This window comes from Oncorhynchus kisutch, linkage group LG17 (genome assembly GCF_002021735.2).
Source record: "Oncorhynchus kisutch isolate 150728-3 linkage group LG17, Okis_V2, whole genome shotgun sequence".
Taxonomy (NCBI): Eukaryota; Metazoa; Chordata; class Actinopteri; order Salmoniformes; family Salmonidae; genus Oncorhynchus; species Oncorhynchus kisutch.
In genome coordinates this window covers 19,603,193-19,621,458 of record NC_034190.2, presented here as the reverse complement: position 1 = coordinate 19,621,458, position 18,266 = coordinate 19,603,193, and the positions used below count along the sequence as shown (strand labels likewise).

The 18,266-nt window shown below is 43.8% G+C and overlaps 1 protein-coding gene across 6 annotated transcripts in view; it reads left to right on the top strand.

The window, feature by feature from the left end:
* LOC109907280 (rho family-interacting cell polarization regulator 2) overlaps window positions 1-11,434 on the top strand; it is an 87,606-nt gene extending 76,172 nt beyond the window's left edge. For 3 of the 6 annotated variants that reach the window (XM_031793155.1, XM_031793156.1, XM_031793158.1), the window contains exons 16-23: window positions 2,503-2,671; window positions 3,029-3,161; window positions 3,417-3,581; window positions 7,098-7,262; window positions 7,607-7,809; window positions 7,960-8,043; window positions 8,746-8,836; window positions 8,945-11,434. In XM_031793155.1, the coding sequence (XP_031649015.1) occupies window positions 2,503-2,671; window positions 3,029-3,161; window positions 3,417-3,581; window positions 7,098-7,262; window positions 7,607-7,809; window positions 7,960-8,043; window positions 8,746-8,836; window positions 8,945-9,045 (1,111 nt within the window). In that variant the 3' untranslated portion in view covers window positions 9,046-11,434. The remainder of the gene's footprint in view (window positions 1-2,502; window positions 2,672-3,028; window positions 3,162-3,416; window positions 3,582-7,097; window positions 7,263-7,606; window positions 7,810-7,959; window positions 8,044-8,745; window positions 8,837-8,944) is intronic. The other 3 variants (XM_020505158.2, XM_031793157.1, XM_031793159.1) reach the window with 1 other exon arrangement.
* The last annotated feature ends 6,832 nt before the right edge of the window (window positions 11,435-18,266 follow it).

The window sequence follows — 18,266 nt, the reverse complement described above, 5'->3', positions numbered from 1 at the left end:
TAAACACGGAATACGTTGATGCACACCAAAAGCCGGGACTCCCCAGATCAGGTCTTATTTATCTGCTTGTGACCTACCGTTATCGATCACCAGCCCCCCCTCATCACTCCCCTTCTCTCCCCCTATCTCTCTCTCCCCTATCTCTCTCTCCCCCATCTCTCTCCCTCTCTCTCTCCCTCTCTCCTACCCTCTCTCTCCCCCATCTCTCCTACCCTCTCTCTCCCCCATCTCTTTCTCCCCTCATCTCCTTCCCCGAATGTCTCTCCTCCTCTCGCCCCTTATGTCTCTCCCCTCTCCTTCTCCCACCCTTCTGTCTATCTCCCCTATCTTTCTCCCACCCCATATATTTCTCTCACCCCCCCATCTGTCTCTCCTCCCCTCCTGGTTGTCTCTCTAGCCCTGTGCCTCTGTCCAGTAGTCAGGTTAGCAGTCTCTGCCAGGTGTAGGTTCTTTAGGGTTAGACTATTGTCTTGTTGCTGTCTGTGACTGTCTGTTGCTGTGACTAGTAGTACTCACACACAACTATTTCATGTTTGTAAATCATTTCTTTATTCAGACAACGGGTACTGCTATGGGATATCCTATCGCTCCTAACTATGTTAATTTGTATGATTTACTATGCAATCTGACACACGTCAAATCAGTTACCTTGATCTTTTGTGTGAGGATAATGTAACATACACTGATCTTTACAAGACACCTACTGATGGTAACAGTTTGTTGATGATAGCTGTCACCCGCCTCTCTAGAAAAACAGTTTGCCCTACAGCCAATTCTGTCAAACAAAAAGAATTTGCAAAAAACAATCAGATTGACAGAATGGTCAGATTTATACTGCCATTGAGAAAATTCAAGACATGATCTATTTCAAGGACAGTCTCGCAAAAAGAAGCATTCTTGCATTCTTACTACCAGCTATTCAAAGTGCTCTGAACAAATTAATGGACTTGTTCACAAACATTGGCATATTCTAAGAGCCGATGACAGTATTGGTAATGTGCTTTCGAACCCTCCCTTGGTCGTATTCTTGCAGGGCATAAATCTCAGAGATCAACTGGTAAACTCTGATTTACCATTCCAATATACCCCTGCACAACAACTATTTGCGCCTCTACCGGATGGAAAATACAAGTGTAATGTCTGCGCTCAATGCAATTGCACTTACAAATGTAGATCCTTCAAACACCCACAAACAGGGAAACAGAACCCAATCAAAGGTGTCATCACGTGCTCCACTAAGGCAGTTATTTATCTTATAGCTTGTCCTTGTGGTACAAATGATGTGGGTAAAGCGAAGCACGAATCAAAAGTACGAATCTCGGGGCATCGTAGCACGTGTAAAAACTTGATGTACACAGGGCCACTTTTTAGAAGCAAACCACTTGATTTCGTCCCTACGTTATATCGGCATCACGTCGCCCGTCCTAGGAGAGGGGGTGACCTCTACAATTTATTGATAACTCGAGAGGCTGCCTGGATGTTTAATTTAAAGACCCTTGGTCTCAACGTAGACTTTGATCGGAAGCCATTCTTGTGATTCTACTAATCATTGTAATGTTTGTAGGCTTATTTAGCCAAATTGTATGTATGATATCCATTTGTTTTTTATATGTTCTATTTATATCTGTAAATCAACCAATGATATCAGGCCACAGCCGGCCATGATTACAGACACCTGTGTGTGTCCTTTGCCACTATATAAACTAGTGACCCGCAGTGTTTGTCATCATAAACTGGTTCAGCCCTGAATGCTGATTAGCTAACAGCCGTGCTATACCATGGGTATGACAAAACTTTTATTTTAATTGTGCTAATTACGTTGGTAACCAGTTTATAATAGCAGTAAGGCACTTCGGGTTTGTGGTCATGCCTAAGAACAGCCCTTAGCCGTGGTATATTGGCCGTATACCACACCACCTCGTGCCTTATTGCTGAATTATACCCTGATGAAGACAGCTTGTCTGTCGAAACATTGGTTATTAGGTTATTCAATTATTGCATCTGAGCTCCTAGAGTGTGTGGCTCTCCTTTTTTATTTCTCATGTGTTGCTGTGACTGTCATGCACGTTATGCGGTGTGATTGTTATCGCTGTTGTCAGCCTAACAGTGTCGTGGCTCGGTTTGTTTTTCTGCCCTGTGTGTCTCTCTGGCCATGTCCCTCTCCTATCTCTCTTTCCTCTCTTCTTATTCTGTCTCTTTCTGTCTGTCTCGGGTGCCCACTTCCTGTCCAGATCACAATCCTAGAGAATTTATATAATTCAATAAACATTGTAGGGTGTTAAACAGCTACTCATGTTCAGTATCGAGTGTCAGACAATAAATGCTATTCTGTACCAGAGCCTCTATATTACGATGAAACATAATGCATTTAACTCTAGCATTACATATCAGGCTTATTTACATACTGTAATATTCTCATGGTTTTAGTAGTGATTGTATTCCATTTCTATACTCTGCTGCTGCCCCCTGGTGGTGACTGTGTATCTCCTGTCTGTCTAACAGCCCTGGAGTCCAGCACCCAGAGGCCAGGGGCCACCTGAGTGAAGCCCTGACGGAGGACACCGGGGTGGGCAACAGTGTGGCCGGCAGCCCCCTGCCTCTCACCACTGGCAATGAGAATCTGGACATGGCCATCGTCATTCATCTGCAGTACTGCGATCATCTCATCCAGGTGAATGAACATGCTCCAGTGCCCTCACAGAGGAAATCTGGAAAATGATAGAGAAATGTTTTTCTTATGATATTGTTATAGTCAAGCATGTGTCAAATCCACTGCGCTCCTATTAGACTGCCTGTAATTTAAATGTCAAACATCATTTTTCCAATTGATAACAAACTAGACTCTGTCATGCTAACGAATTACAGTCTTGAGCAGATGTAGAAAATGAAATTAGCATTGATCTAAGAGTGTGGCCGGGAAGTTCTCTTGTCATGGCTGCGACTGCATGGAAGAGTGGAGACTAACACAATACTACATGGTTTGGCTAGACTGTGTGCGCACTAACTCAATCTCTGTGTGTAACGACAGCTACTGTCCAGTGGAGGGAGCCCTTGGCAGCGTAGAGCCCAGCTCCAGAAGCTCTCAGCTCAGACTCAGCTGCTAGAGGAACTGGGAGAGATCAGCACAGAATGCCTGGGGAGCATCACCTCGGCTGCTGATGGTGGGTTCTCTCACTCTCTCTCTCTCTCTCTCTCTCTCTCTCTCTCTCTCTCTCTCTCTCTCTCTCTCCCTCTCTCTCGTTCTCTCTCTCCCTCTCTCTCGTTCTCTCTCTCCCTCTCTCTCGTTCTCTCTCTCTCTCTCTCGATACTTTACAGTTGAGTAAATATGAATATAATGGAGGCTACTTTGTACTCCCTCTCTGGGGCAAGGACTAGGTCAGATAATGAATCTCTATGTCCTCCCTCCTCTCTCTCAGTGCTCCCAGGGCTGGCAGAGCGGCCAGGGCTGATGGCTCTGTGGTCAGAGTGTAGTGGTTCTGGAGGACAGTTTCACACTACGCTGGACCGGGTGCTTAAACACATGCACCACAGCTACACCAGTCCACTGCAGGAGAGGCACCCACACACCACAGCTGAAACAGGTAGGCCTCTCTTTCTCTCTGTGTTTGTGTCTTAAAATGTTTTGTGTTTGGAGCTATTTGTTTCCAACATTTCAAAGTGTATGATGTGTATGTGAGTGAATCTGAACTACACCATAGTTCAGGGGTCATCAGCTAGATTCAGCCGTGGGATGTTTTTTTTTCTTGCGTGGATTTCGAGGGACCGGAACATAATTACAAATAATTTGAGGACTGCAAGAAGCCCAAACAGAGATAATAATGACTAAGACATAAAAATGTAAAACCTTTCTTACGCATATGACCACGTGTCTCTATCATGCGTGGGAATACTTGCGAACAGATTTCCAAAGTTAAAATCACCTGGAGCTGATTTCCTGGTGTTTTTACAGTCTTATGTCCAACAATGAAAATGCTCAAAAAATCAATACCGTTTAAAAAAAAATGTTGCTGGTAAAAACTTGTGGGTCAAATAAAACCACCAATTAGGGAACCCTGTCATAGTGTAGTGTCCTGTTACTGGATACATCTGTCTGTCCTGTCACTGTATACATCTCTGTCTGTCCTGTTACTGTATACATCTCTGTCTGTCCTGTTACTGGATACATCTCACACAGCTGTCTGTCCTGTCACTGGATACATCTCTGTCTGTCCTGTCACTGGATACATCTCTGTCTGTCCTGTTACTGGATACATCTCTGTCTGTCCTGTTACTGGATACATCTCTGTCTGTCCTGTTACTGGATACATCTCTGTCTGTCCTGTTACTGGATACATCTCACACAGCTGTCTGTCCTGTCACTGGATACATCTCTGTCTGTCCTGTTACTGGATACATCTCTGTCTGTCCTGTCACTGGATACATCTCACACAGCTGTCTGTCCTGTCACTGGATACATCTCACACAGCTGTCTGTCCTGTTACTGGATACATCTCACACAGCTGTCTGTCCTGTCACTGGATACATCTCTGTCTGTCCTGTTACTGGATACATCTCACACAGCTGTCTGTCCTGTTACTGGATACATCTCTGTCTGTCCTGTTACTGGATACATCTCTGTCTGTCCTGTCACTGTATACATCTCTGTCTGTCCTGTTACTGTATACATCTCTGTCTGTCCTGTTACTGGATACATCTCTGTCTGTCCTGTTACTGTATACATCTCACACAGCTGTCTGTCCTGTTACTGTATACATCTCTGTCTGTCCTGTCACTGGATACATCTCTGTCTGTCCTGCCACTGGATACATCTCTGTCTGTCCTGTCACTGGATACATCTCTGTCTGTCCTGTCACTGGATACATCTATGTCTGTCCTGTTACTGGATACATCTCTGTCTGTCCTGTTACTGGATACATCTCTGTCTGTCCTGTCACTGGATACATCTCTGTCTGTCCTGTCACTGGATACATCTCTGTCTGTCCTGTTACTGTATACATCTCTGTCTGTCCTGTTACTGGATACATCTCTGTCTGTCCTGTTACTGGATACATCTCTGTCTGTCCTGTTACTGGATACATCTCACACAGCTGTCTGTCCTGTCACTGGATACATCTCTGTCTGTCCTGTTACTGGATACATCTCACACAGCTGTCTGTCCTGTTACTGGATACATCTCTGTCTGTCCTGTTACTGTATACATCTCTGTCTGTCCTGTTACTGGATACATCTCTGTCTGTCCTGTTACTGGATACACAGCTGTCTGTCCTGTTACTGGATACATCTCTGTCTGTCCTGTTACTGGATACACAGCTGTCTGTCCTGTTACTGTATACATCTCTGTCTGTCCTGTCACTGTATACATCTCTGTCTGTCCTGTCACTGTATACATCTCTGTCTGTCCTGTCACTGTATACATCTCACATCTCTGTCTGTCCTGTCACTGTATACATCTCTGTCTGTCCTGTCACTGTATACATCTCTGTCTGTCCTGTCACTGTATACATCTCTGTCTGTCCTGTCACTGTATACATCTCTGTCTGTCCTGTCACTGTATACATCTCTGTCTGTCCTGTCACTGTATACATCTCTGTCTGTCCTGTCACTGTATACATCTCTGTCTGTCCTGTCACTGTATACATCTCTGTCTGTCCTGTCACTGTATACATCTCTGTCTGTCCTGTCACTGTATACATCTCACATCTCTGTCTGTCCTGTCACTGTATACATCTCACACAGCTGTCTGTCCTGTCACTGTAGTCACTGTATACATCTCACACAGCTGTCTGTCGTGTCACTGTATATATCTCACACAGCTGTCTGTCCTGTCACTGGATACATCTCACACAGCTGTCTGTCCTGTCACTGTATACATCTCACACAGCTGTCTGTCCTGTCACTGGATACATCTCACACAGCTGTCTGTCCTGTCACTGTATACATCTCACACAGCTGTCTGTCGTGTCACTGTATACATCTCACACAGCTGTCTGTCCTGTCACTGTATACATCTCACACAGCTGTCTGTCCTGTCACTGTATACATCTCTGTCTGTCCTGTCACTGTATACATCTCACACAGCTGTCTGTCCTGTCACTGTAGTCACTGTATACATCTCACACAGCTGTCTGTCGTGTCACTGTATACATCTCACACAGCTGTCTGTCCTGTCACTGTATACATCTCACACCGCTGTCTGTCCTGTCACTGTATACATCTCACACAGCTGTCTGTCGTGTCACTGTATACATCTCACACAGCTGTCTGTCCTGTCACTGTATACATCTCACACAGCTGTCTGTCCTGTCACTGTATACATCTCTGTCTGTCCTGTCACTGTATACATCTCTGTCTGTCCTGTCACTGTATACATCTCACACAGCTGTCTGTCCTGTCACTGTATACATCTCTGTCTGTCCTGTCACTGTATACATCTCACACAGCTGTCTGTCCTGTCACTGTATACATCTCTGTCTGTCCTGTCACTGTATACATCTCACACAGCTGTCTGTCCTGTCACTGTATACATCTCTGTCTGTCCTGTCACTGTATACATCTCACACAGCTGTCTGTCCTGTCACTGTATACATCTCACACAGCTGTCTGTCCTGTCACTGGATACATCTCACACAGCTGTCTGTCCTGTCACTGTATACATCTCACACAGCTGTCTGTACTGTCACTGGATACATCTCACACAGCTGTCTGTACTCTCACTGTATACATCTCACACAGCTGTCTGTACTCTCACTGTATACATCTCACACAGCTGTCTGTCCTGTCACTGTATACATCTCACACAGCTGTCTGTACTGTCACTGGATACATCTCACACAGCTGTCTGTACTGTCACTGTATACATCTCTGTCTGTACTGTCACTGTATACATCTCACACAGCTGTCTGTACTGTCACTGTATACATCTCACACAGCTGTCTGTCCTGTCACTGTATACATCTCACACAGCTGTCTGTCCTGTCACTGTATACATCTCAGACGGCTGTCTGTCCTGTCACTGTTTACATCTCTCATAGATGTCTGTACTGTCACTGGATACATCTCACACGGCTGTATCTCTCTTCCCTCTCGGTCCTCCACAGTGATCTGGCTGGTGGTGAGTGAGATGGTGGACAGGAGTGAACTGGCCTCCCCTCCTCCCTCGGCCCTGTCCCAGGACGTCCTCACAGTGTTCCAATTCCACAGCTACGTCTCAGAGCACAGTGTTGGGGACATGAAGGAACACCTACTGCAGGTGGCTAGAGAGGGTAAGGCTCAGGAACAACACACCTTCTACCAGCATTCATGTAACTAGCCTCCCTTCCTCATCTGTTGGGGGTCCTAGTGTACTAATTTCCTTGGAGGCAGAGTTGTTTATAATCTAGGTGCCAGTCTGTTTTGCTTTAACTAACATTTTGCTGTTTGGCAAGACAATGATGTAGTGTGGAATGTCGAACCAGTCAGTAACCCAAGTTAGAGGTCTGATCTGATGAAGACTGAGGGGTCCAAACATTGACTTGCTAGATGTTCCGCTGAACAAAACTTGCTTGTAGCTATAAGTACCCGTGTGAGTTAATTATGTAATAAACTGGAATGGCCGTCCATCCCTCAGCTGTGTTTGCGGAAGGCCTGAGGGACGGCGACTCGGAGCGTTGTCTAAAGGAATTAGAAGAGGTGTCACACACCGGTCTGTGTCCCCAGTTGCAGACTCTCAGGGCCCTGGCCTCCCTCCTCTCCCACAAAGACCCCCAGCTCAGCAAGGCCGCAACTGCCTACATCACTTCCGCTGCCTCTCACACACCCTTTAGGTCAAAGGTCAGTGTGTGTGTGTGAAATGGTGTTTCTATTAGCCTGGGAGTGTCAAGGATCAACCCTACTGTCTGTCAAGGTACTCACTAAACCAGCCAGGATTACTGGACAGGTGTGTTATGGCAGGGAACTGAGTTTCTGTGTGTGTGTTTACAGGCGGTGGACTGCTACACACAGTCCTTGTCGGAGGGGGGAGTTCTAACGCAAAGGTCTGCCTGCGCTGCTCTCAGTTGTCTACAGGTCAGTGTATATCTGACTGCAATATTCTATTTATTTATTTTATTTTAAATGTTACCCTCTTTTCTCCCCAATTTCGTGGTATCCAATTGTTAGAAATTACTATCTTGTCTCATCGCTACAACTCCCGTACGGGCTCGGGAAGAGACGAAGGTCGAAAGCCATGAGTCCTCCGAAACACAACCCAACCAAGCCGCACTGCTTCTTAACACAGCGCGCATCCAACCCGGAAGCCAGCCGCACCAATGTGTCGGAGGAAACACTGTGCACTGCGCCCGGCCAAGGATATCAAGGATATAGGACAAGGATATCAAGGTGAAGCTCCTACCGGCCAAACCCTCCCTAACCCGGAAGACGCTAGGCCAATTGTGCGTCGCCCCACGGACCTCCCGGTCGCGGCCGGCTGCGACAGAGCCTGGGCGCGAACCCAGAGTCTCTGGTGGCACAGCTAGCGCTGCGATGCAGTGCCCTAGACCACTGCACCACCCGGGAGGCCTCGCAATATTCCATTTCCATGGAAGATAAAGTGAAGTTTAACCAGTCTGTATGTTCCTGGTATTAGTAAGATTGATTTATTAATCAAGTAATTCATATTCATTATGTCTCCCTGCAAGAGCGTGACATTCCTTATGAACTTCTTCAGTGGCTTAGTCTCCTTTCATCAACGTACCGGTTATGAAGTGAACCTGTTCTTCTCTCTGTCAGGCGGTAGAGAGTATTCGAGCGGTGGTGTTGCTGTGTGACTCGGCAGACGAGGAGCTTCACCACATTGCCATAGAAACCCTGCTCACCTTGGGTGAGTGGTTGACAAACAATGTCTGTTTTAGTGAACCTTGATCCATTTTCAAATGGTTGAGGTCTAACATCTCCTTCTCTTTCTTCTTCTGCCGATGACGGTCCCCAGGAGAGGAGGGGCGTCTGGCGTATGAGCAGCTGGACACGGTGCCCAGGGAGCTGGTACAACTGGGGACAAGGCGAGGGACCACTGTCACCACTGCCTTCTGAAAGCACAGGTCTAATTAACTTAACCTAGGAGCATCATAACCACAGGAGGGGGACAACCCCCTCCCCCCCAACAGAACAACCTGTTCTGGCCTCCCTCCACTGCGCCTGAACATTTCAATGGACACAGCTAGGGGGAGGGGCCTGATCAAAGCAGCGGAGCCCAACTCATCATCAAAGGGCCACATGTCTCATCCTTCTCAACAGACTGGTCTAAATCCTAGCTGTCCACTGACCACCACTATTAAGCAATCTCTCACTGCACAGACAGAGCCTATTTACTATCATAACTATTATTATGAATCTTATTATCACGGTTGTGTTTGACATTGTTATTATCAGTATCACAGTTATGATTGCTTTATATAACTGCTATTAATTATTTGTTTTAGTAAGTGACGTTCACATTAGTCGACGGCTATTTGTACTTTTGAATTGCACTGTGGCAGGCATGTAAATATCATAGCACAGCATTAAACTCTGTGTGATAATGAGTGACGCATCGAAATGGATTGAGTTGGTGTTTTTCTGATATGCACCGTTGAGTTTCAGGGATTTTACAGACAGTTTGAACACTTTCTGTCAGAGTGTCATGGATGAGAAGTCAGAAGACAGATTCAGGTTGCTCAGGAGGAGGTAGTTAAGCAATGTTCGCAATCTCACGTCATCAACATGCAAAAAGAGGAAGATGGTGTCTTACCGGCCAGCAATGTCCTCACTTCATCAACATGCACAATGTGGAGAGAATCATATACTTGGACTGCTTAACAAACTCTTCTACCCACACATGCCTGGGATCTGAATTCAGAGTTTGATTGAATGTCTGCTTGCTGGGAACTGATTTGAGATCAGTTGTTTAAGCCACTGGAGGAGATTGATCAGAATCTATTGTTTTGGAAGCAGGTTGGCCTCCATGCATGTGCCCATTACTACATGTACTGCTCTTTTCATCTTATTGGTACTAATGCAGTCTAGGAGTATGTGTTAGTTAGGTAATGTTAGTGAGAAATGAGAACGTAACTGCTCCATAGCGGTACAGATCAGAACCAAGGGGTTTGTATAAGTTGGGATGTTGCCGAGGCTATAGTGCTCCGTATAGCTTCTTATGCCTATTGTAACTATACTACTGAGTCCGTGGCTTCTTTGCCACGACAACAAAACATGTTTGTTTCTCGACCTAATTTATTTTCTTATTCAGACGTCACATTTTGGATTCTAATATTCTTTAATTTGCATGTACTTTTTTGAGTAAGAGGGCAGAATGCAGATACTAGTAAAATTGTTTATTTTTCTGCTTCTGGTTGACATTTCAAATATTGGCCTCAAATTCATTTTGGGAATGATCTTGCTTACATATAATGTAACTCAAAATGTGGATTTGTTTAGCTCTTTTGGAATTTGTTTATGCGTTTAAAGGAAAAATCCACTCCAAAACTATATTTTGGGACAGTATCAACAGTACACTAATGAAAAGAAATACCAAAAAGCTGTTTGCGTGGATTCTTCCTGTAAGTAGAATGAATGGCGGATTATTATTTGGAGAGGATTTGCCAATATCATATAGCTTTGGTCCAAATGGGACAGTAGATATTAGAGAATGTTTCTTTATTACGCAAGTGACTCATAACCAAAGTAAAGCCTAAGAAGATCATCTTTTGTAAGAATGAATTATGAACCTATCTGCAACCTGGCCTCTACACCCAGACACACCTGAAAAGCACAACAATATTAATCAATGTTATCTAAATGATCATCCCAATCCTGCGACATTACATCGGGTTCTAACTAATTGCACACTCTCCAAAAGCCATAGCGATGAAATAGGTGTATTTAAGGCAGTAATATGTGTGATAATGTTATTTTTTTCTTTTGTATATTAAAGCTGTAAGTGTGAGTTGTTCAAATTGAAGATGGCTTTTTGTTTTTCTATGTCAAAGTGTGGCCTTGTGTTCGCTGAACATGGTCTATATTTTGAGTAACAATGCCTGTTTCTCCCATGATGTGAATAACATTACAGTATTTTAGTAAGATGATACTAGTTACTTCAAGGACTAATTTTTTCTCTCCACGAGGCCTCTGCTTTCTTTCTACTAAACGTGACCAGTGTTGTGAATTTACATTTTGCTTCAATTCAAATCCAAGTCATCAGATTAAAGACGTAGGTCAAATAATTCACCGTTGTTTAATACTCATCCTATTTTATGTAACCACACATGATTTGCATTATATCTTTACATTATGGTAAACCTTGGACTTGAACAGAAAGCACACAGAAAGGTCATGTCACATAGCTTCAGTAGACTGCATTACATTATTTTCTCCTATTGGTTTACAGTATTTCTCCTGCTCAATGAAAGTGGCAATAAAGTTTATTTTTGCATAATTATGAAAATGTTGTCCGATTGTTTCATTTATTGGAGATACATGGGATATGGATTAGAAGTTCACAGGTTGTAATCTTGCCGATGCCTTTTCTTAAAATAGGGCCACCTTGCATGTGGTTTACGTGATCTGATCAAGAGGAGCCAATCCCAAGAGGGCTCCCAATCACGGCCGGTTGTGACACAGCCTGGAATTGAACCAGGGTCTGTAGTGATGCCTCTTGCACTGAGATGCAGTGCCTTAGACTGCTGCCTCCTGAGCATCTGCCCAGCCCAGCATGCTCACTCTCCCATCCCTACTGCCTACATTGTTTGCCACTTGGCCTTAAATCAGACCAATTTGTTTTTCTCAGTTGACCATGCTATTCAAATATTAAAATAGTGTCAACGATGAGGGATTAATAGACTTCCAAGGTTTTTTTTAATACATTTTTTCAAGATGAGTTATGAGAAGAGAATTGTCCAGCCCATCGGGTATCTCACAACACCCCCATATGTCTTGTCTTGAAATATGCAGACTGGCGGAATAAAAGTACGTTTACATTGTCATACAGTTGAAGTCGGAGGTTTACATACACCTCAGCCAAATACATTTAAACTCAGTTTTTCACAATTCCTGACATTTAATCAGAGTAAAGATTCCCTGTCTTAGGTCAGTTAGGATCACCACTTTATTTTAAGAATGTGAAATGTCAGAATAATAGTAGAGAGAATGATTTATTTCAGCTTTAATTTCTTTCATCGCATTCCCAGTGGGTCAGAAGTTTACATACACTCAATTTGTGTTTGGTAGCATTGCCTTTAAATGGTTTAATTTGGGTCAAACGTTCCGGGTAGCCGTCTACAAGCTTCCCACAATAAGTTGGGTGAATTTTGGCCCATTCCTCCTGACAGAGCTGGTGTAACTGAGTCAGGTTTGTAGGCCTCCTTGCTCACACACACTTTTTCAGCTCTGCCCACAAATGTTCTCTGGGGTGGGGCCATCACAAAGGTCAGGGCTTTGTGATGGCCACTCCAATACCTTGACTTTGTTTCCTTAAGCCATTTTGACACAACTTTGGAAGTATGCTTTGGGTCATTGTCCATTTGGAAGACCCATTTGCGACCAAGCTTTAACCTCCTGACTGATGTCTTTTGATATTGCTTCAATATATCAACATAATTTTCCTGCCTCATGATGCCATCTATTTTGTGAAGTGCACCAGTCCCTCCTGCAGCAAAGCACCCCCACAACATGATGCTGCCACCCCCGTACTTCAAGGTTGGGATGGTGTTCTTCGGCTTGAAATCCTCCCCCTTTTTCCTCCAAACATAATGGTCATTATGGCTAAACAGTTCATTTTTGTTTCATCAGACCAGAGGACATTTCTCCAAAAAGTATCATCTTTGTCCCCATGTGCAGTTGCAAACCGTAGTTTGGCTTTTTCATGGTGTTTTGGAGCAGTAGCTTCTTCCTTGCTGAGCGGCCTTCAGGTTATGTCGATATTGGACTCGTTTTTACTGTGGATATAGATACTTTAATACATGTTTACTACATGTTTCATACATGTTTCCTCCAGCATCTTCACAAGGTCAAGCAAGGAGGCACTGAGTTTGAAGGTAGGCCTTGAAATACATCCACTAGTACACCTCCAATTGACTCAAATGTCAATTAGCCTATCAGAAGCTTCTAAAGTCATGACATTTTCTGGAATTGTCCAAGCTGTTTAAAGCCACAGTCAACTTAGTGTATGTAAACTTCTGACCCACTGGAGTTGTGATACACTGAATTATAAGTGAAATAATTTGTCTGTAAACAACTGTTGGAAAAATGACTTGTGTGATGCACAAAGTAGATGTCCTAACCGACTTGCCAAAAGTCGAAACCAGCTGTTCAGAGATCATGTGCCTCCAGAGATAAAACATTTTTATCCCAGGAGGGTGTGACACCTACTCCTAGTGCTCCCAGTGCTCTTCCTTTCCTCTGCCGTGCCTTGATTGTATTAATGCTGATGTCTGGAAATGTGCATGTACACCATGGCCCATCATCTACAGTTGCTTGCCCCAATTTTGACTTGTGCACTGATATCTGCTTCACTGATTTCTGCTCTCGTAAAAAGCCTGGGTTTTCTGCACATTAACACTAGAAGCTTATTACCTAAAATAAATCAAGTGTGAAAGTGTGGGTTCACAGCTCCAATCCAGATGTGTTGGTCATTACTGAGACTTGGTTAAGGAAGAGTGTTTTGAATACTGATGTTAACCTTTCTGGTTATAACCTTTTTCAGCAAGACAGATCTTCCAAAGGTGGGGAGTGGCAATTTTTATCATGGATCACCTTCCGTGCTCGGTTGTCTCCACCAAGTCTGTCCCCAAACAATTTGATTTGCTGGTTTTAAGCATTAAACTTTAAAATAGCTAGTTGTTGACTGTTGCTGGGTGCTATCGTTCTCCATCAGCACCGGCCTGTACCCGACCTGCCCTAAGCTCTATCCTGGCCCCTTATACTAAGTCTGAATTTGTCCTGCTAGGTGACCTAAACTGGGACATGCTTAAACCATCTGACCAAGTCCTAAAGCAATGGGACTCCCTAAATGTTTCTCAGATTATCACCAATCCCAAGGGGTGACTCCAAACACCCAGAAAAGGCAACTCTCCTCAATGTTACCCTCACAAATAATCCTGATAGGTATCAGTCTGGTGTTTTCTGTAATGACCTTAGTGATGACTGTTTTACAGCCTGTGTTTGTATTGGCTGCTCAGTGAAACGACCTGTCCTGATTTGTCCGACGCTTGCTAAAAACCTTTAATGAGCAAGCCTTCCTTCATGGCCTGGCCTCTGTAAATTGGTATAAAATTAGCATGATCCCCACTGTTGAAGACACTTGGACCTTTTTTGATATTTTCAGTGGTATTGTAAACAAACACACCCCCATAAAGAAAATGATCATTAAAAACAGGTTCAGCTCCTGGTTTAACCGTGACCTTGCAGAGTTACTCCACTTCAAGAATTGAATTTGGTGAAAGGCTCAGCCCACGCATACTCAGGCTGACTGGCTCTCTTTCATGCAAATGAGAAATAAGTGCACTCAGGCTATCCGGAAGGCCAAAGTTAGTTACTTAAGCAGCAGTTCTCTCTCTGTGGGTCTAACCCCAAGAAGTTCTGGAAAATGGTTACAGACCTGGAGAATAAACCCTCCTCACAGCTACCCATGTCCTTTAATGTTGATGTGGTTGTTACTGACAATAAGCACACGGCTGAGCTCTTTAATCACCACTTCATTAAGACAAGCTTCATATTTAACTCAGCCATGCCTCCTTGCCTGTCCAACATTTCCTCATCTCCCACCCCTGCTGATGCGACTAGCCCCCGCTGCTCCTCCCTCTTTTGCCCCTGCAGCGTTAAAGTTTCTCCCTGCAGGAGGTCACAGTCCGAGGTGCTAAAGGAGTTCCTTAAACCATCTGGGTCAGATGGTTTAGACCCTTCTTTAAGGTTACTGCCCCTATCATCGCCAAGCCTGTCTCTGACATTTTTTAACCTGCCTCTCCTCTCTGGGGTGATTCCCATTGGTTGGAAGGAAGCAACGGTGCATCCTTTATTTAACGGGGGAGATCAAATTGATCCTAACTGTTATAGGACTCTCTATTTTGCCGTTAATCAAAAGTGTTGGAAAAACTTGTCAATAATCAACTGACTGGCTTTCTTGACGTCTATAGTATTCTCTCTGGTATGCAGTCTGTGTGTCACTGGAACCTTAAAGGTTCTCAATGATTTCACAATTGCCATTGATTCTAAGCAATGTTGTCCTGCTATTTTTATTGACTTGGCCAAAGCTTTTGATTACGGTAGACCATTACATTCTTGAGGACTGGCTAAGGAATATTGGTGTCGCTGAGGGGTCTTTGGCCTGGTTTGCTAACTACCTCTCTCAAAGAGTGCAGTGTATAGAAAGTCAGAACATCTGTTGACTCAGTCACTGCCTGTCACCAACGGAGTACCCCAAGGCTTGATCCTAGGCCCCACGATCTAAATTTACATCAACAAAGATTAGTTTTATACTCAGCTGGCCCCTCCCTGGATGTTGTGTTAAACGCTCTGCAACAAAACATTCTCTGCTCTTAACCCTGTTCTGAACACCTCCAAAACAAAAGTCATGTGATTTGGTAAGAAGAATGCCCCTCACCCCACTGGTGGGTACTGGAGGACTGGGGTTGGGAAACACTGAGCTAGAGGATGAGTGTGTACTTTCCCACAGCCTCTTAACCTTCCAGCAGTGACATACTCATCACACTGTCACCTCTCCTCTTTGTTTGTCCTTTTAGCCCTGTTTACACCCGACTTGCCTAGTTAAATACATTTAAAATATATATAAATTCTACTCATTAGTTTATATTGGATACATTTGTTAACTGTAATTTCATTAGTTATGGTTCAACTTTCCTTCCACCTTGTGCCTACACCAGTTATTGTTAAGTCTTGGTTCCAATAGTTGAAGAGATTGTCAGTTGGATATGCTCTCTGCAAGGTTTAGTATATCTTCCCTATCATATTAACATCATTTTCTGGCTGCCAAAGTTTTGGGATTTATTTTAGTTAATAACAAGCACTCCACCGAACACAAGTTATTTTAAAATAATCTACAGTACACCAGTCTAAAATGTGAAAAATGTGGACGCGCTCAGGACGCATGATACCACCAGGTGTAAACAGGGCTAAAAGGACAAACAAAGAGGAGAGATGACAGTGTGATGAGTATGTCACTGCTGAAAGGTTAAGCGGCTGTGGGAAAGTACACACTCATCCTCTAGCTCAGTTTCCCAACTCCAGTCCTTGAGTACCCCCAACAGCACACATTTTCATTGTAGCCCCAGACAAGCAAGCCTGATTCAACTTATCAAGCCCTTGATGAGTTGAATCAGGCATGTTTGTCCAGGGCTACAATGAAAATGTGTACAGTTCGGGGTACTCGAGGACTGGAGTTGGGAAACTTAACTAGCTGACTTTACAAAGTTTTCTAACAAGAGAAAAAAGTTGTGTTCAGACAGGGATTATGAGCCTACATAAACCAGCAGATAAAGTCGTATGCTTGGTATTTCCATAGAGAAAGAACTATCCGTGTCTATGGATATCGCTGAAGTAGTTCTACTTGCATAAAGAATGTAGATGCATCACAATGGTTAGAGAATTTTGCATTCCATCTCAAGCATTCCAATCCACACACATTCAGCTGAACACAGAGGAAAACTGACACCATGTTTCAGCGAATTGCATTATTTTACAGCAACCATATCAAAAACTACCTGTTTCCCAATGATGAGGGGTCTGATGAAGGCAATAAGAAACTGCACTATAAGAAGATTAGACTAGCAGGCCAGGACATTCAGAACACAGAACTGCCTCTGGAGAATAGAGTACTGGCAGTCCACAACATTGGCCTACTGGGATACACAGGTATAGTGTAGTATAAGAAACGGGTGTGCTTAATGCTTTAACCTTATTCAACACTTTGTAAAGTAGTAAACTATATTGATTGAAATAAAGAGAAGAAACCTGCAATCACTGAATAGGTGTATCTCAGGGCTCTCCAACTCTGTTTCTGGAGAGCTACACTCCTGTAGGTTCACAGAAACCTCAGTCATAACTAACCAGATTCAGCATATCAATTAGCTAATTATATTAGAATCAAGTGCGCTAGATTAGGGTTGGAGCTAAAACCTACAGGATGGTAGCTCTGCAGGAATCGAGTTGGAGAAACCCTGTATTTAGCTAATCAACACTTTTCGTACTGTAGCAGAGGCTACAAAGGTCACCTTGACAACATAATCTATTGTTTTAACACAAATGATAACCATCCTACGGGAGCTCTGTGTAAACAGTATTATGGAATGTTTTCTGGTGGCAGGTAGCCTAGAGGTTAAGAGTTTTGGGCCAATAACCTAAATGTTGCGGGTTCGAATCCCGGAGCCGCCTAGGTGAAAAATCTGTCGATGCAATTAACCTGAGATTATCCATTATACTATGCTCAAGGTCAAATCAAACTTTGACACATGTGCTGAATACAACCAGTGCAGACGTTACTGTGAAATGCTTACTTACAAGCCCTTAACCAACAGTCCAGGTCAAGAAAACATTTACCAAGTACATTCAAATAAAAAGTAATAATAAAATGTAACACAATAAGAATAACAAAGTTATATACAGGGGGCACCGGTACCAAGTCAGTGTGCGGGGTTATAGGCTAGTTGAGGTAATTTGTACATATAGGTGGGGGTGGTGACTATTCATAGATAAACAGCAAGTAGCAGCAATGTACAGAAGGGAGGGGGGGTCAACGTAAATTGTCCGGGGGTGATTTTATTAATTGTTCAGCAGTCTTATGGCTTGGGGATAGAAGCTGTTGAGGAACCTTTTGGTCCTAGACTTGGCGCTCCGGTGCCGCTTGCTGTGCAGTTGCAGAGAAAATAGTCTATGACTTGGGTCTGAAAATTTTATGGGCTTTCCTCTAACTCTGCAAAAAAAGAAATGTCCTCTCACTGTTCACTTCATTTATTTTCAGCTAAGTTAACATGTGCAAATATTTGTATGAACATAAGATTCAACAACAGACAAACTGAACAAGTTCCACAGACATGTGACTAACAAATGGAATAATGTGTCCCTGATCAAAAGGGAGGGGGGGGGTCAAAATCCAAAGTAACAGTCAGTATCTGGCGTGGCCACCAGCTGTATTAAGTACTGCAGTGCATCTCCTCCTCGTAGACTGCCCCAGATTTGCCAGTTCTTGCTGTGATATGTTACCCCACTCTTCCACCAAGGCACCTGCAAGATCCCTGACATTTCTGGGGGAATGGCCCTTGTCCTCA